We start from the raw sequence: 22735 nt of genomic DNA on the forward strand, positions 1-22735 counted from the left end.
TTTTGTTTTGTTTTTTTTTTTGTTTTTTTTTTTTTTTTTTTTTTTGCTTTTTCTTTTTCTTCAATTTTCCCATACTCAAACCACTACAGAATTTATATTTTGCACGATTTGACTCCCTTTTCACCTTTCGTTAATCCTTGGAATCAACCTAATGTGAAAGCCAACTCGTGGTACTAACAAGTGTACTCTGTTCCGCACATCGTCAGATCTCAAGATCGCCGGGACACGTGGGCCCAGGACGTCATCAGCTGAATTGGACTTCTCCCGCTTCTCTCCCACACTCACTCGCTCTCTTTTCTCGTGGTTTTTACACTTCATGAACAAGTGAGAGCACCATCGGAACAGTCACAATGGACTTTCTCAGCCTGTATATGCTCACCTTCAACTGCGCGCGAACCCCCGTCGACATCGATCTATTCGCATCGCATTTCTTCGACGCTCTACCCCACACCGATCCTTCAGCCGAAGAATCCCTCACACCCCCCGAATTGATCGTGCTCAGCCTCCAAGAGATCGCGCCTATCGCCTATGCCTTTCTCGGAGGTTCATACCTGGATACCTACTTCAATGCTTTCCGCCGTGTGATCGACCAAGCCGTGTCGCAACGGTGGGATGGTACGAACTATGACATTCTGGTGCGGGACAACTCTGGCATGACGGGGCTTCTTGTCTTTGCTCGCTCAGATGTCGTCGATAAGGTGTCATGGATTGATTCTGCTCGTGTTGGCTTTGGGTTCCAACAAATGGGGAACAAAGGTGCGGTTGGTGCGCGGTTGGGATACTCTGCAGATGGGCAGCCCGGCAATACGGTGGATTTGACTTTTGTTGCGGCACATTTGGCCCCGATGGAATGGGCTTGGGAGCAGAGGAACCGGGATTGGAGAAGTATTGTGGAGCGTTTGGTCTTCTCCCGAGAGCAGGATGCGAAGCAGAAGAATGTGGAAGCTGGAGGCAGTTCCGAAGAGAGCGCTGCTCTGCTTCAAGGGTCGAGCTCTGAGAGAACCGGCAATGACGTCGGAGTCTTCATTCCTACGACCTACCTCTTCCTTGGCGGGGACTTGAACTACCGCACATCCAACACCAGCCCACTCCAGGGAGACCATGTCCGATTCCCTCGATTCAACGCAGACCCATCCAGTCCCCAGCACTATTCGCAGCTACTGAAGGACGACCAGCTTACGCGGGAAATGCGCAAGGCTAGATCCTTCCAGGGTATGTCGGAGGCCCCCATTACCTTTCCACCGACGTACAAATATACATCAGCAGCCCGCAAAACCGCCCGCGAGGCGTTGTACAGCGGAAATCCGAAGCTACAGGAACAGATTTGGACGAGTAGCCGCTGGCCCAGTTGGTGCGACCGTATTTTATACTTGGATACACCGTCATGGATGAAGGGGAGTCGAAAGGTCGAGCCTCATAAATACGATGCGTTACCCCTCTTCCCGACATCCGACCACCGTCCGGTTGCGCTTTCGGTTTCTGTTCCGCTGGACGCAATCCAAGTCCCCGGAAACATCGACCATACGAACGATGTGCGACTCGCCGCTCCATTTTCGGTTGATCCCGAATGGAAATCTAAGCGAGATGCTGCAAGGACTAAGGAACTCCTGGTCGGCTACTTGGCGTATGCCGGATGGACATGGGAAGGGAATGGATACTTGCTTGCGACATTGCTTGGGGTGTTTGGAGTGTGGCTCGTGCTTGGGTCGATGCTGTATAGCTAAGATTACTGGGTGTCTCAGAAAATGATCCTGGACATTTCATGCAAGACATATATGTCTTATGCCGATCGGATATGGTACTTATTTGGGTGCGAATAAGCAGTCCCCGGATTTTCAGTCCGATCCATTGAGCTTTGTCCGATGTGGTCCGACCATGCCTATGCACGAAATTTCTCGAAGTCTTAAGGGTTCTTGAATCCGTAACATGGATCAGACAGTTCCAGTTTTCGGCAGAATACGAATCGTACAAATCACTTTGAGGCATGGAATCGTTCTAGAAGCGCAGAAATGAACAAAGGACTCTACCGGATTCCGAATCTATAATTCAAATTGCGATATGTCCCCCACCTATATGAATCCATTATCCCTCTCATCAATAACCTATAACGCCTTATACCCTTGGCAAATCCAAGAACCGACAAATAACATCGCCCATGAACAATCGTTGGGCATCCTCGAGGCTCGTGAAACCTAGCCCGCCGCACTGAAACACCTACAAAAATCCCCGACTGCCAAAAACATGGCACAAAATCACCGGGTGTATCGTTTATCATTACGGCCGGACAGACCAGGACTTGATCTTGAGACGGTTTATTGTGGGTCTGGGCTAGCTGGTTTGGGTTTATGGTCGTGGTGGTCGTGTTTATTTTTGATTTGGTGGCGCGGCTAATTAGATGGTCCTGGGATATATAGTTCGGACTCGGCTATCGAAACGTCGGAAAGTAGAAGTTCGTTTAGCTCAAATTCAGGTATATTAAATTTAAATGTTCATGGTATGATTCGGGGATATTAAGAATTAGGACAGTTTGCACAAAACATTTGTTATTGAGTTCTTGAGTCGAGTACTCCACGTCATGCCACACAGCAATGATAGCTAGACTCACTGATAACACAGGCGATCTCTACGATCCCTCCAGTGAATGAACATAGAATAACATTGTAGTGTTCTTGAGCGAATGAACATACAGATGCCCAAGCATGTCACAGAACTTAATCAAGCCCTCACATTCCTTCAACCCATTTGCATGCCGCAACTATGATGCTCTAGCAAGCAGCCATGCATCTTTGTAGAATACTCAAGTCATTCACATTCAAGGAGCCGGGAAGACAACTCTTCTTCGTATAGCCGAACCCCGTCACAAATACCGGACAAGGTGAACCAGATCCGGAGGACAGCCAAGTGCCCGACGGTCCAAAGCAAAAGCTTTAAATCCACCAAAACAATTCGAGAGTGGAATTACTTGGCAGAAAAAGCCAAGTATAGCAGCGGGATATGCATGGAGAAAGAATCTTGAAGTTAATGCGCACAGCTATCCACCGTCATGCCCTGCCGACTTGTATACATTCATAACAGAGCTAGCTACGGGCGATTTGCCCGTGGGGATTTAAACACAATGGGTCTGTTATTATGAACATACTGTTCGGCATATTGGGGCTCATGGTAGCAAATCCACCCTTCGGAGTCGATTTGCGGCTGCAATCATTGAGTTCGGACGCTTTGTACCAGCACTTGAGTGCAGTATGTCTCGTTGAGCGGTACGTAGCTATTTTTCGGCTTCCCTGCTAGGGGTCCTCGAGTTGAAAAAGCCCACACCGATCATATTTCCATGTGTAGACATTCTTTTCCCTGGTAGACATGGGTCTTTCTCTTTTACGCATCAAAAGACTACGAAGTACTAATCAAATAGCCAGATAAGGATCTGGTCAATGACAAACTTCTCTTTTGGCTCGGATACAAGCCGGTGTAACCCGCCACCCGAAGACTTTTATAGTCGGGTTGACGTCGGATTCACCCAGAAGCAAGTGGCGCTGCGCCTTCAAAACACTCGCAAAGACGAGTCCCTCGTCAAATGTCTGGGAGTACACGGGACTCCACCAAAGCTTTGGTGCTATGCTGCTTGAGCATGTTTGGGTCTCTTCACCTGCCAGTTTCATGGACAGATGCGCAGAGGTAAAAGTTGCAGCAATACTGATTACCCCGAGAAGAAGGGATTTGGATTTGGTATACCGGAACAAGGATTTGCGTCTCATTGGAGACGCTCATATTCTTTTTTGCTTCCGAAGTGACGAACATCGGAATCTCGTATAGTGATATTGATGATCCCTGTCAAATGCGAGGCCATGTTACTCAAAAGTAAATGAAATCAACAAGTACCTTTTCTTCCTTCTCTTCAGAGAATATCTGGCGCATGTTGAATGAACGTGAGGACATGCCACGACCGCCGCATATCCTTCACAAGAAGATTCTCATGATTTCACGTTCAACTTCGAAGAACCCACACATGCTCCAATTATGCCCTCCAGACGCAATAATATCGGATCTCGAGGCCCTCGCCCTCATCAACGCGGGCCGTCCAATCAAATTCATTGACATGGAAGACATGCTCGCGCAAGTCTATGGCCAACGGAGGGATATATATCAGGAAAAAGGAGAGCAAAGCAACTACATGTTCTTTAAAACACCCCACCAGCAAAGCTCGCCGCGATCTATAAATACCGGTCAAGAAACAGAATCAAAATCCGTTTTATATATTTCCCCACGATCGAGACACTTATTGCCAAGATACCAACGAGGACATGCAAAGCAGCGCATAAGGACTTCGAAGGTCTTTTTCGTGAACTTGCGCTGCATGGACGCGATGACATTCGAACATCGGTACCGATCGCGCGCGCTCGACCGCTCTCTAAAAGGAGGCTCGACGTATAAAACAGAAGCGTCCGTCGCAACGATGAATACTGGCCCTCACTCGCCGTAGAAGCGGGAATACAGAAAGATCCCTTGCACGCCACGCCTCGAAGCGGACATGAGGTGGTGGGCCGAGAGTTCGAAAGGCGACGTTCACATTGTCCTACTGGTAGCCGATAAAGCGAACAAGAAGATCCAGATCCTCAAATATGTTCCGGGCACGTCGCCTACGGTGCAAGGGTTCATGACTGATATCACGATTGACCACCCTGTTAGTCCCCCTCGGTTTCAGGGGGCCTCACACTGGAGTTTGCCAGGGTGTTCAGTCGTTCACCTACTTCGGCTGCGGAACTGGATATTGTCGTGAGTGAGCGAAAGTTGGTTGAATGGTCTGGAACGCTGTTCAATTGAAAGTATCGTTCCTCTCGTTACCTTGGGCATGCAGCTAATGGAGGACGGCCTTGTACGATGCCAGCTGCAATGTGTCGTTGCCGACCGGCGTCTTCTCAACGGGACTTGAAGAAACTTTGACACGGAATAGCTAGCTTGGGCACAATTTCCGTATACTCAATTCGGTGTACACAATAAAGGCACAGCATAGAGTATGAGGTTGTACTAACTACATCCAGCCCAGACTGTTCCTGCAGCGTCCTCAAAGAAAGCTCCGCCGTATGGAGAAGCACTCATGTACAATTGCATCATGATTGTCGGTTAAATGGACCGGAATGATTGGATTCAGTCCCCCCCATCCCGCGCCTTCCGACGGAGGACAAGGAAACAAACAAAAAAGAGGGGCAGCTACTCCTGAAATGGGCGAAATTCCAGAAAGAGGTTGAAACTTTGATGGTGCGACAAGCAGTCGGGCCCATGCGAGGCGTTTGCTTGCTTGTTCAGGAGAAAGCGGGCAAATGCTAGGCTTTTGTCAACCCGAAACCACGGATGGAGTCACTGCTGGCCACTGCTGAATAGGAGGTGGGACTGCCTGATTGTTCTATGGGATTATGGGATGAATACGATCATGGGATGAGGAACTGTTGGACTGTACGAGTACGACTGCCACGTACAGCGACAGAGTGCTGTGATTCCGTGCTTACTTACAGAACCCCCCGAGTTCCAGAGACTCCGGGTCCTGTACTCGATCGTCCAGCAAACCCGGGGCAGAAAAAAAGTTTGACAGGATCTGATCTCCTCTTTTCTCTCCCTTGACCCATGTCCCATGTCAGATCACGCTGGTTCCGGTGCGACTGCGACTATTGGCAATTGAATCGTGAGGGAAATTTTTATTATTTTTCAAGGGGGAAAGGGAAACTGTGACCGATGTACTGCGAGTCATTACGATACGACCCCGGAGTCAGACCCAGTCGATATCCAACGCGCCGGGTAGTATTATCAACTGGCGTTGCTGATCCGATGCATCCGGAGCTAAGAAGAGAGGACAGGGTCAAACAAGATATCCAGAATACATACAGATCCAGATTCCAGGTTCATTCGGGATTAAGGGAAACAAACATGACATGCAGACAGCAACACAGACTTCCATCTTCTTCCCGGATCTCTTTTCAATCGACCAATCCAGAGCTCCGGGAACATCGAGGTTTCCACTAAAGGAGAAGGAAAAAATATTGATGTGCCCCTAGCCTAACGGCCAGTCACTTTTGCCCGATTTTTTCTTTTTTTTTTTTTTTTTCTCTTTTCGATTATGTATTCCATAGATTTTTTAGCGGCTAATTTGATAATAATTATTTCGCATTATTATTCGATTATTATCCCGGTGTGATTTGTGTTGTTTCGACCCGGACTCCGCCTGTCTCTCTGTATACCCACTGGCTACCGGCATTGATGGATCCCAATCTGAAATTTCTCTTCTGTTAATTTTCCTGCCTGGTACTAGCAAATACGGAGTAGCATTAGAGAAAGGGATTTGACTTTGGCCTGGAATTCCGCTTCTTCCTTCTAGAATCCCCGTCCGGTGGGTTCTTGTCGGGCCCCGTCGATATAAATCTCTGGTCTTTTCCGGTCTTTTCTTTCTCGATTACCATTCCCTTTCCTTGGTTCTACGTCGTTCCTTGACAGCAAATCCTTCTCGTCATTCCTTTATTATACTTCCAATTGTCAGAGCTCCGAATACCAACGCCAGTCGTCTACATTCTCCAGGTCCAACAATTGCCGGTCTAGTCCTCGGTCATCGGCCTATTTCCACTGCTAGTCTAGCCTCGCCGTGTTAATTTATTATCTGCAAGAAATCCAAGCATCAGCCTCGCTCCATACAATTTACTAGCCCGACGTCATTTCTCCTATTGCGGCTTGGTCTTATTTTTCATTTTTTTCATTTTTTAAACACCAATCTGGGCTGTGTTTTTCTCAACCTCTTTCACTGTCCACCGCTTCCACTCCTTTAATACCACCAACCAACCCTAAGCAACGAAAAAGCTCCCTTGACGGGAACAACGACGATATCTATACGATCTAATCCGTTTCTTATTGCCAAATCCTACATCGCATCATGTACTCCTGCGCCAACTACCCCCGCGGATGCCGCGGCCGTGTCAACATTGATGGCGCAAAGTGCGCTGACTGTGTGGTATGCACCACTCCAAACATTTGTCCAAATGGAAATATGCTAATGAATGTAGAGCCTCAAACTCCGTCGCCCATCCGCCTTCTCATCCCCCTTTGCGCAGTCCAGGGATTACCGCAGATCTCTCCCCTCAGAGAGAGACTCTCCATTCCGGCAAACCCGCCTGGAATAAACACCCAAATAATGAGTCGATGAGATTCTTTCTTCCGGCGGAACACAACGACACCCAACCGATATCCTACAGGCTAGGACCCATTTTCCGAGTTGTGGTTCTTGTTCCGTCAACGAGTTCTATTCACTGTTCGCTTTTCGCTACTACTTTCGCTATTATTTACTATTTCACTAAATTATTACCAAGATGCATCGCCGGGAGTTTATTCGTTTCAGTCATTCGTTATACATATTTCAGGGCGGTTATCTTCTGGTTTTCGTTTTGGTTGCTTCTTCCGGTTCGGTTCGGTTTGGTCTGGAGCCTGCACTGTTGTTCGGTGCTTTGGGGGGAAAAGAGAAATTCTAAAGAGAGGGAAAAGGATTATTCTCGATTGCTGTCGGGAATCGCAAAATCTCGGGTTCATGTCTGTACATGGGGGTGGGATCTTTGGATCTGCTGCTGGCGAGCAGTGGCGCATGTTGTTCTGTTCTATGGACATTCGTTTAGTCCTTGTTGTCACACTTTTTGTTGCATTTGCTGTGGTTAAGCCACCATACCCCATCGCTATAGCTCTACATATCAGCATTTACTGAAACAATCGCTTCTGGCATTCTACCAGTGCTCCATAGCACAGCTACTCATCCCGTAAAAACAAGGCTAAGCGACATGTAAGCTCAGGTGAGACACCCAACTTGGATCTGAAACCATCTCTTCTCCTGTGTCACTTGTCCCAGCGGTTCCGTATTCACCGGGTCTCTGCATTTACGCCAATTGTTTCCGTACCTGTACCTGCCTGTCCCTGAACTGGTACCTTTTCCAATTGCCCTGCAGATCGCAGCAAACACCCTTACTCACCGTCACAAATCTCAGATAAATGACCGGAGACCCCGAATCAGCAACCAGTATACCGATTCCGGCATATAAGCCGCCACAGCCACAACTCGCACAGCCAGCTCAATTTACTTCCGGGGGTTATTATTGGTCGGCTTTATTGATGGTGGGGTGTGGCTTGTGGCGGTGCGTACTAGTTTTGTGGGGATGGTGATGGGGATGGCTGTGCTGCCAACCGAGCCGGGACGGAAAGGCACAGCCACAGGCAGTTACATGGCGTTTAGTATGGATACCAATACGGGCATGGTTACTGGATGGAGTAGATGTAGGCGTGGGTAGGACACTTGTTGACTTGTAGGGAGGAGGTACGGTGAGTTCAGGTTGGCCGTCGCATATACGCGATACGCTGGCGATGTAATAAGTGCTTTTTCCTTGCTTATGAATGCAGAATGAGAGTGGGATGGTAGTTTTCCGGAGACACGAACGGGATGGATGCGCCGCCCAGATTGTACTTTGTAATAGCAGATACAAAGAGCGTGGGCTTGGTCCCCTTGAAGCGTCCCAATCCTCCAAGCGGGCTCACAGTTCCACCCCAAGAACCACCCCACAAACCCACCGTGCACTATTAGTATGCCGACTCCAGTACCGACTATTCTCCGTGCTCCAAGGCCTTTGTTTCTCATTCCCATTCACGACCTTATCCTCGCCCAGGGAGGAATAGAACTTCCCCAATGCCTCCAGAATAACCATTGATTCCTCGTCGACCGATCTACGCACGGCTGATGCAAGCAGTCTTCTTCTTCAATGCCCTCATCACATAGTTCCAAGCGGAAACAATATGCGCTGCTTTCAATTGTATTACGAATCAAAATTTTCTCGTGATCCCTGTGGTCATCAGGGTTCTTCTTGTCCTCCTTGAATCTGAAATAAACCTCAATATTGAGGAGACTGTCGCGCGCGATGCGGAAGCCAGTTGTCGCGTGTCCTACTATCATGATGTAGACGTGTGGGGTGGTAGGTAGCCTCAGAGTAGTGGATGCTTATGGGGACATCTTCATCATCATATGCGATGGTACATGGTCTAGCTCCTCGCGGAGCTTGGCAATGGTTTCATGCTCGATGTATTTGCGGAGGCTGAGGACCTCCTCTGGGCCTAGAGGACAGTTACCCGGCCACCGGGTTTCTGTATCTGGTGCTATAACAGTAATGTCGATTTTGGTGACTTTGCCGCGTCGATTCTTGTTCAAATTGAGGGGTGGGAAATCAATTCTTCGCTCAATCGATGGGAGAGGATTGATCAAACATCTTACTTTCCCAGGGTTGCGTGATCCCACAGTCCATCCTCGTTCGAGTAGCTCCACAATTAGCTCCGGAAAACCCAAGACCTTCAGATTTGGCGCGAACACCTGCGAAATATACTCGACTAGCGGAGGTTTCTGCACATTTGTACCCTCTATGATATCCAACTTAATCGGCCCTCTCACAGCACCCCCGCACAGTAAAAACGGATAAACCGCCTGCAAAACCAACCCCACGCTCGCCTAATTCTCCATCTCAAACACATACTCCCGTTTCACCGTAGCCCTCGTCTCCGGCGGATAAATTGTCAACCTGTTCGATCCCACCTCCGCGCCATCGACAACGCTATTGCTGATTTCGGCTGGCACTTGATGGGCGGGGGATGTGTTGCTTTCAGACTCTTTCTGGGACGAGTGGCGCGGATGGAGTGGATTGTGATGGGGCGGGATATTAGGGCTGAGAGGGCGAGGGCGTTGCGGAGGACTTGGCCGCCGGCTTTGAGGGTGCTGCCGTTGAGGTGGAGGTGGAGGTGGTTGTCGGTCTTGGGTGGGGGCGGCATGGTGGGTGGATGATGGGGAGGAGATGTTGATAGAGGGGGTTGATATTTGGCATTTTGAAGTGCGATGTGGAGATTTGCATTCTGTCTGATTCTGGGTTTTGTGTGACATTAACTAACTCACTGGTTTATTCGCTTCTTTTCCTTGTTATTGTTCTTCTGCTTTTGTTGACCGAGCCAAAATAAAACGCATTACAATAGCAAATGAAGATGTAGAGCTTACGATACTAATCTACGCGAGCTTGATACCGAGAACCTCTCCACAGACCCACCGTGCGCTCTTCATATGCAGGCACCAGTACCGGTCATCTTCTATGGTCTTCATCTCAGGCCTCTTCTTCCACGAGGCCAGGGCAGTCTTCAACGACCGGCAATGAGATAAAATTGTCTTGTCCTTTCTCTCATCTTTGTCTTCATTCTTGCGCTCACGAACAGGGTTCAACTGGCCCAGCGCTTCGAAAATGGCTAGTTGATTACGCATAGAGCTGTCCACGCAGGACCGGTGTATTCCCTCCCGAGGTTTGTATTTCTCATAGAAGGTATTATATAGTTCCATGGCGAACTTGACAGTACATAAATCGAGCAGTTCTTTTATGTAAGAATATCGCTGTCTGCTTTCGTCTTTGGGATCGGGCGAGAAGATATAACCCTTTGGTTTGTGGCAGACGTCGCATGATAGCCGGAAGCCTGTATCTGTATGCGCGACGATTAGAATGTAGACGTGTGTGTGGTGAAAGGTGCGTTCGGAGGTGTGAATAGCAATGGGGGACCTGCGGTCGTATATATGTTCTGGGAGTTTAAGCCGGACGAGCCTTGAGGTGATTTCTTGTTCGATGAGTTTGCGGATTGTGAGGTTTTCCTTCTTCCCGAAAACCCTGGTCGGCCAGAATACCTCATCATCTGGGGCGAGGACAGTGATATCGATCTTGGTGACTCGGCCACGTTGATACTGATCCAGATTGAGCGGTGGGAAATGACAATTAACCTTCCCGTCAGGGCCCCTAGTTGAAGGAAGAGGATTGATCAAACACTTCACAGACCCTAGTCTCGGTGATCCCTTATACCATTGCCGCTCAAGCACCTCAATCTGCATCTCCGGATACCCCAACCTTTTCATATTTGGTACAAAAACCTGAGACATAAACTCAGGCGATGGCCCATCCCGTAGATTCGTCCAACCCCGAATCCCAACACAAATCGGCCCTTCCACCTCCGCAAGCCCCCCGGCCTGTAAAAGATATGGATATACCGCCTGCAAAACCAAAAACACAGACCCCTGCGCTTTAATATCACGGTACTCCATCTTTATCGCGCTGTTGATGTTCTCTGGCGGATAGAATGAGAAACTCATTGATCCACGGCTTGTACCCTGGACTAAGCTATTGCTCATCTGCGCGAGGCATTCGATAGTCTGGACGTGTGAGGTCTTGAGGCCCTGGCTGTCAGGACGGTTTTTACGGACGGAGTGGATTTTGATGGGACGCGAGGTTAGGGCTGAGAGGGTGATGGCGTTGCGGAGGACTTGGCCACCAGCCTTTAGGTGGCTGCCGTCAATTAAGAGGGGCATTTCTTTGACTGAGAATGGCATTTTGGTGAGCTGGGTACTGGGCAGGTAGATGTGGATTAGAAAGGGTGGTGTCGGGCATGTTCAGCGTGTGCAAATGGGCGTCTGCCTGCTGTGATGCCTTGACTATTGTCGGAAATTACTGACTCACTGCTTCTCGTTACTTTATGCTTCTTTTGTTGGCTGATGCCTGTTTTCCAACTGGTGGTGATGTCAAATCATATCGTCCATTTCTAATAAGCACCCATCATAAATCAATAATTCACTTTCAATTCCACTCCCTCGCACCAGGAGTCTGCGATTTGGCGCTTCTCGCGGAACTTTATCATAGTTTCATGCTTTATAAATTCGAGATTCGATGAGCGTGAAGGCACCTTCGTTAGAACAAGTTGTCGCTACTGATTCCTGTATGGAATAGCTATAGGCACAAAGGAATGCATCCATACTAGCAGGATGTATGCATAGGCTTCAACCTGTATATACGGAACACGCCGTGGGTATTATCAATGGTCGCTATATAATAAAACAGTGTAAAAAGAAACAAAAAGATGGAGTAAAGCTAAGCACTGTTACGTCAGGCTAAAACGAATGTAACTGTAAGAAAACCCCTTGGAGATATTCGGGCATTGGTCTATACATCAAAGTGACTGGTTGCTGAAGATGCATCTAGCAAGAATCTCCTGGCAGACTCGCCGCGCACTTGTTGTGTGGCCGCTCCAGTATCGGTCGTCCTCAGTGCTGTCTTGTCCCTCCTGGCTCTTGGGTTCTTCCCTGCTCTCTTGCCGGTCCTCCTTATCCCCGTAGCCACCCTCTTGTCCTCCGTCATTTTTAGGCTCTTCTTTGCTCTCTAGACTTCCTTCATCATCCTCGTGGTTGCGTTGTTGGTCCTCGTTTCTGTTCTTACCTTCTTCTCCCTCGTTGACATTTTTTTCCTTATTCTCCTGGCCCCTGCCGTACTCGCTCATGTCCTCCTTCCTGCTCCCTTGAGGAAAATATAACTCTTCCAGCTCTTCAAAAATAACCAATTGATCACGCATGGCGCGGCCCACACATGGCTGGTGCCTTCCTTCTCGACGGCTAAACTCTTCTAGGTTTCGGTCGTATAGTTCTCTGATAAACTGTCTGACACATGCATCGCCCACTGCTTGAGCGAGAAGGCAGTTGTATACATCGCTGCATGCATTTACAAGGTAGTTTAGGTCCCCTTCAAAGAGCTCATCCCGTGATATACGGAACCCGGTTGACGTATGGCCCACAATGAGTATATAGATATGCGTGTGATACTGAGTGGACTCGGAGGTGTGGATGCCAATGGGGACGTCTTGGTCGATTACACACGACGGTAACGATAATCTATGTAGCCTGTTGCGGAGCTCTGCAATGACTCCCTGTTCCAGAAATTTGCGGACCGTGAATTTATCTTCCTTGTCTGTTGTGCCACGAGTCTCCCAAGATATGTCGTTATCTGGTGCGAGAATAGTCACATCGATCTTCGTAATTTTTCCCCTTCGATGTTGATCCAGGTTAATTTTCGGCAAGTGGCACTTTATTCCTCCATTAGGGCCTGTACTGGATGGCAGGGGATAGACAAAGAACCTCACAGACCCTAATTTGATTGTTCCTGTGTTCCAATTACGTTCATGCAACTCAATATCCAACTTTGGAAAGCCTAGGGTCTCCAGATTTGGGATAAACACTTGCGAGATGGAATCAAATGTTGGCGAATAGTGTATATTCGTACCTCCCTGGAGCTCCACACAAATGGGCTCTTTGTCCCCTGAAAGCGTCCCTGCATGGAGTAGATACGGATACAACGCCTGGAACGTCAAAAACACTGACCCTGGCGTTGTATGTCCGCTATAGACTTTCTTCACTGCTGCACCGTCGATCTTGTCAGGCGGGATGAAGGTAACCCTCATCGACCAGATTTCCGCGCCCTCGACGATGCTGTTGCTGACTTCTGCAAGAGACTTGATGGCGGCGACATGTGCGTCTCTGAGCCCTTTTCTTCCAGGACGGCTGGCGCGAATCGAGTGAATCGTGAGAGGATGGGAAGTTAGGGCTGCCAGGGTAACAGCATTGCGGATGACCTGGCCACCACCCTCGTGGGTGTTGCCGTTTATGTAGATGTGGCGGCTCTTAACTATTGGCTTGCAGGAGGCTTCCGCATTGAGTGGCTCTGTATTCATGGTCGGGGGCATGGAATAGGTATAGCTGTAGAGTGGTTTGGCATTCGCGACTGGAGATGTGCTCGTGAAGACATCATGACGACGTTTGGTGTTTGCGACCGAGAATGATAGAGGTGCGATCTTTGGATATTGCTGGTCATTTGTATATCTAAATTCTCGCTTATCGCATTGTGAACTCACTAAAGTTTGGGCGGTCTGATTTGGCGGATCCGCTGGTACTGGTTCTGCTGATGAAGGCATAATTGCAAAATTATCGATGATGATATGCTGTGCGCAGTAATTGATGGACGAAACAAACAAATATCAAAACAGTGGATCCCATCGTCAAACAATCAATTGAAGAGCGCAATGCCTGGAATTTGACAATATCTCTTTGTTTTCTAGGATGGGCGGTGTCACGCCGTGGCAGAACGCACTTGCCCTAACCATCAACGTCCATCGTCCCTGCCTATTTCGTAAGTTCCCGACAGTCCCTTCCGTATCAACATACCAATTGCTCTTAATCTCCATGACATTACTTCCATCAACTTCATCAATCATACTGCTTTCATTCTATCCATTTGCATAACTTTGGCAATATGATTCCCTCTTCATCTCTCAGCGCCAGAGACCGATTGAGGAGAACAAAATCCACCCGTTCCATCCGCAGAATCCACCAACCTTCTTTCACCTCAGAGCCCTTCGATCCCAGCCTCGCCAGATCCCAGGCCATGGCAGCCGCTACTCAAGCCATGCGCCGCTCCCATGATCGGTCGTCGATGGACCACAGACGCTCTTACGATAAATTGGGTGGTCCTGAGAACGTGGCTGTTCCTTCACGACGTCGACCAACGGAGACTGCACCTTCGATGGACGAGTCCTCGCTGCAACTATCGATGGGATGCTATATGGAGAACCAGGATACCTACCCCGCCGCTCTGCCGCCAATCAATGAATTTGGGGGACTTGATGGACGCATGGCAAGTCAGCCGTCATCGTATCGGAAGCTGAGGAAGGCCAAATCAATGTTCTCTACAAGGCAGCGAGCGTCTCAGTTGCCTTATGGTGGGATTTCTTCGGAGCGATACAGCAGTCCGGTTGCTAGTCAGGAAGGTTCGACGGACACTGCTCGTCCTTACGGTACGCTGCGACGCTCGATGTCATTTCTGAAGGGCGGGAGCCAGCGGACTCGATCAATTCGACATGCGAAGAGTCAAGATGTTGCGATTCAATTGGCCCGAACGCAGTTCGCTCAGGACCGCAAGCCGTCTTTGACCACGCTGAGGCCTAGGAAAGAGCAGAAGCCATTTAGAAAGAGTTTCCGTGCCCCTAGTGAGCCTTTCACCGAAACCAACGGTACGCCAGTGAGCGAACTGTCTAAGAACGACGGCGCTGTCCACGGCAAGGCACGGTCCCTTTCTTCGTCCATCAAAAAAGGATTGAAGCGTGTTTTAGGACTGTCGAAGCCTGCTGAGGAGCCAAGTCCGGCACCAGAATCACCTGTTGTTCAAAATCAATGGGGCTATCCGCCTTCTTCGACTCCGTCAAGCGCCAACCAAGAATACGTACGTGACAGCGACTTTTCTTACTTTGACAGTCCCGAGGAAAGATTTGTCAGTCCTGCCCGGCCACCTACTCTGCGTAGTAGCCACAGCTCTGAAAGTCTTGCCACGTCTCGATCGCGTGTTACCAGCTGGGCTGACTCGACCGTTCCGAACACTGTCACGACTAAGAGGGCTGGCGACATGCATCCATTGTCGATCATTGACGAGAACGGGACTCCGACCCCCGGTGGCACGTCTCGAGCGGGTTCTCCCAGACCCAACACATCTGTCGAAGGTCAGCGATTGTACTCTGCATTAATGAAACACATTGGCAGAACCCAGGCGGAAGACCCTGACGAACAGATCGTGCTTGGCCGTGTGAAGGAACATCGTCCAGTTCCAGAGCGCACTTCGTCCCTCCGCAAATGCCATAGCAAGCAGACCATTCGCCAGATTCCTAGCGACGAATCAATGCATTCTCCGTTGTCATTTGCCACGGCCAATGGTGGTGCAATCACTCCTCAGCGACAGAGGCCACGCCAACCCAAGCGTCATGTCCAATATGGATCGAGATACTCTCACAGCAAGGAATATGATCGACCTGAAGACACTTCGAGCGTGCACAGGCAGCCTCTGGGCTCTCTCTATGAGGCTGGAGAAGATTCCGACGGCTCTGGAAGCGTTATTGTCGATCGGTCAAAGAACGTCGGTGCAGACTCTCCTAGTATATATTCCCGCACGACGAGTGGAGACTCACCTACAAGGAACGACCAGGCCGCTGGCCGTGTTGTCGAAGCAAAAGAGGAACCAGGAATGGCGATGGTATACGAGAGTCAAAGAACCGTGTACAGATCTCCAAAACGCGCATCTCGTTCTGGATCTACTGCAACCGTGCAGCCGAGTGCTGACTGGCAGACGTGGATGAACTCGCAGATTGCGAGGATCGAACATACCCCAACGCGAGAACACTACCGGGAGGACGCACAGATTCACGACGATGGTGAAACCGATGAAATCAATACTCTCACATCGGGTATGGGTAGCGGCAGCGACACGGTGAAACGATTCAATCCTACCATTAACCTTAGCGACACTGGCGAGTTCTCGATCAACATGAACGCTCCTGCAACAAACAATTTCTCTCGGCCGTTTAGTCGATCTTCAAGTGTCCGCAGTGTAACAAAACCCCAGAATCACTATGCTGCGGACCACAGAGATCTGGAACGTGGATCCTCGCTGTCGTTAAGGGCCAGTAGCCGACACCAGACCCCCGAGTCTCCCACTCCGAAAAGAAACACGACAGAATCACCGCAGAAAATGGCCACAAGGCAGTATCGTCGTTACCAGACTTCCCGGGTACCGATGGGTCGCGATGCCAAATCAGTACCCTTCCGATCCATTCGTGACCAACGAGGTTACGGACCGGTGACAGACGAAAATCATTCCCCTATCTCCTCCAAGAAAATGGTCGATAGCTTTTTGGACAGTCGCCGGCGACCGATTGAAATAGAGATGCCGGGCGATGATAGTACGGGGGCGTTTATTTGAGTTGAGAGTTTCGAGAGTTTGTCATTCTGGGTATCTGTAACTGTATGTCTATTCTTTTGTTTTGTGTTGGTCATTCTCTTGGGTTGGTATAGTATGAGTGCGCTTAGTCTGTTAGGTAGTATCAAATGCATGTATTTTATTAGTTGTCTAACAATGGTGTTGAGGTATAGAAAGGTGGACAAGGTATCGCATCAGTCTAGCATTGAGTGCACAGAAAATCTCATTCCAATAACGCCAATCCATTACAGGGGTAGACCCGTAGTATATTACCAGTAAACAGGTATCAGAATCAAAACTAACCCCATTCTCTAACCACTCACTCCACATAATTCGCCGGAAAATATCCCTTCATCCCCCTCAATTCTCCCTGCCACCAATCATTCGAACTACCCGTCTTCTCAATGACTCGAATTTTATCACCCTCATAAAACACAAGATCGTCCTCACTCTGTCCCTGGAAATCATACAACGCAGTCACCAAATGGACCTTCGGTTTCGGTGGCGGAGGAGGCCGTTTCTTCACTGCAGCTGCTGCCGCCGCAGCGCCGAGCGAAGAGATGCGTTGGTCGATTGAATTATTGCAGACTGGTGCTTGGGGTTTGGTGGACGTAGTTGTGAGTGTTGGTTTGAGGGCTGTTGGTTTTGAAGCGGCTTGACGAGTGAAGTAATCCGGGCTTGGTCCCGCGGGCTTGTAGCCCGAGCCCATTGGCGTTGTGCTTGCTGGGAGGGCGGGTGAGAGGGAGGTTTGGGCTGTGTAGAATGATGTCGTGGAGAGACTTGACGAGGAGGGTTTTGGGGCGAGGGTTTTTGGTGGAGAGTTGCTGCCGTAGTCTGGTGTGTTGAAGGTTGGTATTGTGGATGTTGAGGGGTTGCGGGATGGACGACGGGGTTGGGTACTGCTGTAGCCAGAGGACGATTTGAGGCCTGTTTCTGGAGATTCGGGAATAGTGTATGTTGTGTCTATACTGTTGCGGGGCTGGCTGAAGATTGTCTGTGTGTAGCTGCTTGCTGGGCTTGCGGGACGGGTGCTGTCGTTGTCGGGTGGGGGTGCGCGGAGGGCAGGCGGGCTTGGTGGGCTGTTTTGGTTGGTGGGAGCGGTGCTGCCTTGTCGGGCTTTCCCATTGATGAGGCAGCGGAAGTCTTCGATTTCTCTGCGGACGGGGAGGTGCGCTTCTTCCCACTCGAGGAGGACCTGATCCATTGGTGGTGAGGGGGATGTGAATTGGTAGTCCTCTGCGAAGGTGTGCAGGACGGTGTAGTAGTTTGCTAACATGGTGTTTTGAAGACGGATCTGAACGGCTAGGATGGGCGGAAGGAGGGAGTAGATGGCTTCGAGGATTCGAGGGAGACGTTCGCGGAGGGTGTCGTCAGCGCGGTTGTACATCTGGGGTAGTCAGTATGGATCCGTTGCTCTGGGAAGCTGGGGGAAGTACGTCTCGGGCGTTGGCCAGCTCTTGCTCTGTTTTCGCCAGGTTTGCATTGTCCCGGTCCGATCGCTTGGGCTTCTTCGCGTAGCCGTCATATTTCCCTTGGTAGTGTTCGAAGTCCAGCTGTTCTCGTTAGCCTGATCATACCTCGTATAGGGCGCGGGACATACCTTGCGATCCTGACGCTGCTTGATAGTCTTCTTCATGGGTATGACAAAATCCTTGGCCGCTCGTGCAGGCATAATCATGGAATCATCCACAGAATTGAGCTCTGCCAGCAAGTCCTGGCGTAGCTGCACATAGTCGTCGTGGAGCTTGGTGGTCCGTGACGTCACATCATCCGGGGTAGTGGAGGTTTGCAAGCCTGAGGTATTCCCGGGGATGGGAGCATACAGCGACTTGAATTCGCCGACGACACGCTCCTGGTGGTTAAGAATAGCCGACCAGCCATCGCGCCAAGCAGAGGTGTCCTCAATCAACTAATATCCTGAATTAGCATCCAGGAAATCTAGACACCCGGCACCAGGCACCAGTTTTATCGGCTATTGCCAGTAAAGGAGTTGCATACCTTGGACAGCAGGCTGTCAGCTTCGCTGAAATCATGAAGAAGGATTCCGACGTCGTTCTCATCGGCTGACCTCTTCCTGAGCTTCATGAACTGCCTGTTTAAGCGGTTCATCTTGACGAGGACCCCAGAGGGAGGGGTTGCGGGATGAGTCAAAGAGGTCAATAGACCACTTAACTGCAAGAGATTTGGTGAAAGAAACAGAGAAACAGAGAAACACCTCTCTTATGCTGGGAAAATATGGACAAAATATAGAGCGAGGGAGAAATATGAGATGAGATGAGGGGATGAAATCAGCGAAAAGGGTTTCAGCCTTGCGCCTTCAGCCTCGTGCAATGACTATCCTTGCCTTGTCGAGTGTTTGTTCCATTTGCAGATATCCAACGTCCATTCTCCTATGAGATGTTCGACTTAGAGGGGCTGTACCTCGTATTCCCGCTATTTGCAGGGGCTGGCCGACATTTCAACTCGAAGGATTCGTGTCGCTGCGATTAGTTTGTTTCATTCGGAAAATTTTCCCCCGCCGCGGATTGATTGCATGTTTATAGGCTTGACCATGGTTAAGTGTCAGGTACAGTCAGCGTCCATGAATTCATTGGTCGTGTTCCTGGTGTGTACACAGGTCGCATGAGCCAAGCGGTGAGCTCATGCGGCCTAGACCCCCCGCACGTGAGCGCCAAGGCTCTTATTAAGTTGATTTATCCCGCACGAGATAATTAAATACTGAACTTTACATGAAATTCAATTTCCGTTCTTAATTCTAAGTATTCGAAGAATATCCACGCAATTGAGGATCAGTTACCAAGCAGTTGCAATAATGGACTCTCTCAACCCTCAGGACTCCCAGGGGCCTTCATTTGATATCAATAATAATTTTGTTGAGCCAAGTGCTGATATCTCCCTTGAAATCAAGGTAAAATTATTTGATTGCCTGTGAATCAGCTGTCAACTGCTTGCTAACCAGTTAAATAAAGGAACCAGATATGCTTATTCCACTTACAAGAGCTAAAGGCTCTGGTCTTACAACATTGAATCTTGAGTATATTGATGACCTTCCAGAGTATCCCACAACTCATATATATGGTTATACATATGTTATTGCTTCCAAAGGACGAACACAGGTTGAAATGGATCATCTTCCTGATACTGTAAGTACTTGACAAGTACTTGATAGCTAGATACTAAGTACTTCTAGATTCAATATGCAAAACGACAGCCTTTCGGACGAAAACGACCTGTTTACTGCCCATTTCTTGGATGTCAAGTTAAGAAATGGACATGGAAATGCTCTGGGATTTATGCATGTGAATTCCTGAGCCCATTTCTCCGGTCCTATCATCATTCATCTGTTGATGAAGGTACTTGGCAAGAAATTCAAAAGTCTCAGAAAGATGTCCAGATCTTAGAGTCTGATATCAGAAAGCGCAATGCATATAGGTACTCTAACTACTTGTTAACTAGTTATCAAGTACTTATCCAGCCTTAGTTATTATCGGTCAAAGGCTTCTTTCTTTAGGAAAGGCCTTGCGTGTGTTGATCAACTTCCAACCTGCAAAGCAGTTTTTAAAAGATATAATCAGATGGTATGTGATAAATGATAATTGCTTCTCAGGCAGTTAGTGAGTGATTGTTAACTACTTTAGGATGTTCATGGAGAATACGCGCCATTCATTGGCTGTATAAATGGATCATATGGAGGTTTAACTAAACATCATATGGGGCAAATTCAAGGACATACAGCCATAGACTTGCAGTTTCTTGAGGATCTTTTTAATAAAGAGATCTTGCCAGCTACTGAAGAATGTGGTGTTTTTGAACCTCTATCAAGCCGCCGAAAGTACTGTGGTAAATACTTCTTAACCACTCTATATCCAGTTACTAAGAAATTATTAGATCGAGATCATCCTCAGGGGTCTGGTCAGTTGAAGCATACTCCTTGTGATATTATCTTCAATGCTCTAGTACCTACAGATATAGAGCAATGCCCATATATAATATTTACATCACATGGGGTTCATAAACATCCACCACCACCACCAAGCAAGGCACCTGAAAGGATTCTAGAGGGTGTGAAAAGAATTATTGAACAAATTCAGGACCCTAATTTAACAACAGGTAAGTACTATTCAACCACTTGTGGAGTAGTTGATAACCAGTTACATAGCTCAATTTCTTCGAAATCCACAACTTGAAGAATTCTGTCGGCAGTATAATGCATCTACATTAGCAGAGATTCACTCTAGCTTTTGTAATAAGGATCGAATTGCAGCAATAATTCAAAAGCAGCGTCTTATTTCTTATCCTAATGGACAGGATATCAATGGCCTGATTTTCCTTCAAAATACTGACCAGCATTTGAAGGTAAGCACTTCAGAAGCACTTGCAAAGCAGCTGACAAGTACTAAACAAGCTCTTAGGATTATATCCAAGAATATTATCATGATTCCCAGGGTATCATGGTTCTATGTGCTTTTAAAGAGCAAATCCAACTTCTTTCACTTCTCTCATCTTTTGAGGTTGATATGTCTTATAAACGAATACGGTCAAAAGATATTAATGAGGTGCTTTTTGCTACATTCCTGCCAGACCAATGCAAAAGTATTAATCCCTAACTACTAAGTGAGCAGTTACTAACCACCCAGTCACTAGTTATTACTTTACTGCGAGTCTTTACCAGTACTGATTCTACTGAGGGGTATTATTTACTTTTCAAGCGAGTTTTTGACCTAGTCCAGAGGGTCTCTTCCCGACCAGTTCTTTTTGATTCCATCCATGGGTCCGGAATCCATGGTATTATTGTTGATATGGATTCAAAACAATATACTGGTAAGTACTTATTAACTACTTGGAAAACATATACTAACTACTTAGGACTTGGTCAATATCTCTCTGAGATTGATCCTCAACACCAAGACATAACATGGCATTTACAGCATATTATTGTCTTCTGCAGGGTTCATTTCCAACGGTCAATCTTGAAAGCTATTGGAACTAATAACCAAGGCTCTCCCCTTTGGAGCCGCATGATGAGTCTTTTAGACTGCAGATCAGAGGATGATTATGATAAATTATTAGATCTTCTGATAAGTATATAACCACCTGTTGACCGCTTGACAATTAGTTACTGACTGCTTCAGTGTATGAGAGTGCTAATGTCCAGAATTGGGCAGTTCAAAAGAAAGGCAAAGTAATCAAAGCCGGGTTAAATAAAGCATGCTCTAAAATTCAACCTCATTACTTTGATATACTGCGAAATCATACAAATGCTGTTGAGCAGTCCCATCAGAAATCATATGCATCTGGAAAGTATTTAACTTTGGTACAGGCAGTTAAGAAGTAAGTTCTTTAAGCACCTACCAACCGCTTGTCAACTGTTTAAGAAAAGTACTAATATACCCTAGTTCTGCGAAGCTAGATAGGGATGATATTGTGCAGTACAATAACTTTCAGGACTTCAATATTCACCATTCATACCGAACTTCTAATATGGAAGCTAACTACCTTCGGCATATGAGTCGGGAAAGTATGTATTAGAGAACTACTTCACCAGCACTTGTTAACTGCTTGTTAACTACCTTGACTTTTAGGGAGCCGAAAGCGCCGAAGGTCTGCCTTATCTACTTCATCTGAAATTGAATCAGCTTCACCCTTACCGCAAGGAAATACAAGGTCAAGGTCACAAAACTCCTCAAAAAATGGTGATAATGAGTAAGTCCCGACAAGTGCTTCACAAGTAGCTATAAAGTAGTTCACAATTACTTACCAAATGAATTAGGTCAATAAGATCGAGTAATCTTCGACGTGCCATTTCAACAAATGTCTTAAATCTTGAACAGAGACGTCAAGTGATTGAGCTAGAGAATCTTGAAATAGAACTTCAACAAAAGAAAGCTAATCTCAAAAAGCAAGAGGAGGATATTCGCCTGCAACAGCTTCAAAATGAGAAGTTGGAACTTGATCTTATGGAGAGAAGAATGCGGATACAGGAACATGAGTTAACTGGTTTATAAGCAGTTTACAAGTACTTGGTAAATACTTTAATAGAAAAGTTGCGTAACTCTCTATAGTTAATGTATCATGCAGAAATATATTTTGGA

General features: G+C 47.8%; 8 protein-coding genes across 8 annotated transcripts; 5 read left to right on the plus strand and 3 right to left on the minus strand.

Moving 5' to 3' along the window:
- Positions 1-350: 350 nt before the first annotated feature.
- Positions 351-1724, plus strand: EURHEDRAFT_460918 (putative inositol 5-phosphatase; the record flags this gene model as incomplete). Its single annotated transcript, XM_040784687.1, has 1 exon — positions 351-1724. The coding sequence occupies one exon, from the start codon at positions 351-353 to the stop codon at positions 1722-1724; it is 1374 nt and encodes a 457-aa protein (XP_040636735.1).
- A 5186-nt stretch (positions 1725-6910) lies between these two features.
- Positions 6911-7157, plus strand: EURHEDRAFT_379475 (uncharacterized protein; the record flags this gene model as incomplete). Its single annotated transcript, XM_040779175.1, has 2 exons — positions 6911-6988; positions 7041-7157. The coding sequence occupies 2 exons, from the start codon at positions 6911-6913 to the stop codon at positions 7155-7157; spliced, it is 195 nt and encodes a 64-aa protein (XP_040636736.1).
- A 1850-nt stretch (positions 7158-9007) lies between these two features.
- On the minus strand, positions 9008-9825 carry EURHEDRAFT_379476 (uncharacterized protein; the record flags this gene model as incomplete). The annotated part of the gene is made up of 2 exons (XM_040779176.1): positions 9008-9420; positions 9579-9825. 2 exons carry the CDS (start codon positions 9823-9825, stop codon positions 9008-9010), a joined length of 660 nt encoding a protein of 219 aa, XP_040636737.1.
- A 229-nt stretch (positions 9826-10054) lies between these two features.
- EURHEDRAFT_460993 (EPT/RTPC-like protein) lies at positions 10055-13575 on the minus strand (the record flags this gene model as incomplete). The annotated part of the gene is made up of 2 exons (XM_040784691.1): positions 10055-10141; positions 12310-13575. The coding sequence occupies 2 exons, from the start codon at positions 13573-13575 to the stop codon at positions 10055-10057; spliced, it is 1353 nt and encodes a 450-aa protein (XP_040636738.1).
- Positions 13576-14168: 593 nt separating this feature from the next.
- On the plus strand, positions 14169-16646 carry EURHEDRAFT_442652 (uncharacterized protein; the record flags this gene model as incomplete). Its single annotated transcript, XM_040783480.1, has 1 exon — positions 14169-16646. A coding segment is annotated over one exon (2478 nt), but the record flags the coding sequence as incomplete, so codon positions are not given.
- Positions 16647-16744: 98 nt separating this feature from the next.
- EURHEDRAFT_414621 (uncharacterized protein) lies at positions 16745-19160 on the minus strand. Its single transcript, XM_040782486.1, has 4 exons — positions 18642-19160; positions 18244-18552; positions 18080-18196; positions 16745-18030 (listed from the first exon to the last, which is right to left on the minus strand). Exons 1-4 carry the CDS (start codon positions 18750-18752, stop codon positions 16963-16965), a joined length of 1605 nt encoding a protein of 534 aa, XP_040636740.1. The 5' UTR covers positions 18753-19160; the 3' UTR covers positions 16745-16962.
- Positions 19161-20004: 844 nt separating this feature from the next.
- On the plus strand, positions 20005-20329 carry EURHEDRAFT_432491 (uncharacterized protein; the record flags this gene model as incomplete). The annotated part of the gene is made up of 3 exons (XM_040783418.1): positions 20005-20075; positions 20125-20221; positions 20282-20329. Coding segments are annotated over 3 exons (216 nt in total), but the record flags the coding sequence as incomplete, so codon positions are not given.
- A 9-nt stretch (positions 20330-20338) lies between these two features.
- Positions 20339-22648, plus strand: EURHEDRAFT_461027 (uncharacterized protein; the record flags this gene model as incomplete). Its single annotated transcript, XM_040784694.1, has 10 exons — positions 20339-20483; positions 20532-20753; positions 20803-20999; positions 21056-21236; positions 21288-21464; positions 21510-21725; positions 21776-21974; positions 22040-22165; positions 22308-22346; positions 22414-22648. Coding segments are annotated over 10 exons (1737 nt in total), but the record flags the coding sequence as incomplete, so codon positions are not given.
- Between the last annotated feature and the right edge of the window lie 87 nt (positions 22649-22735).

This window comes from Aspergillus ruber (genome assembly GCF_000600275.1).
Source record: "Aspergillus ruber CBS 135680 unplaced genomic scaffold scaffold00023, whole genome shotgun sequence".
NCBI classification, from domain to species: Eukaryota; Fungi; Ascomycota; class Eurotiomycetes; order Eurotiales; family Aspergillaceae; genus Aspergillus; species Aspergillus ruber.

Coding starts and splice junctions, on each gene's coding strand:
- EURHEDRAFT_414621 (XM_040782486.1), bottom strand. CDS start 18,752: ATGAACCGCTTAAACAGGCAGTTCATGAAGCTCAGGAAGAGGTCAGCC. Junction 18,553..18,641: donor CTGACAGCCTGCTGTCCAAG/GTATGCAACTCC, acceptor TCAGGATATTAG/TTGATTGAGGACACCTCTGC. Junction 18,031..18,079: donor AGCTGGCCAACGCCCGAGAC/GTACTTCCCCCA, acceptor TGACTACCCCAG/ATGTACAACCGCGCTGACGA.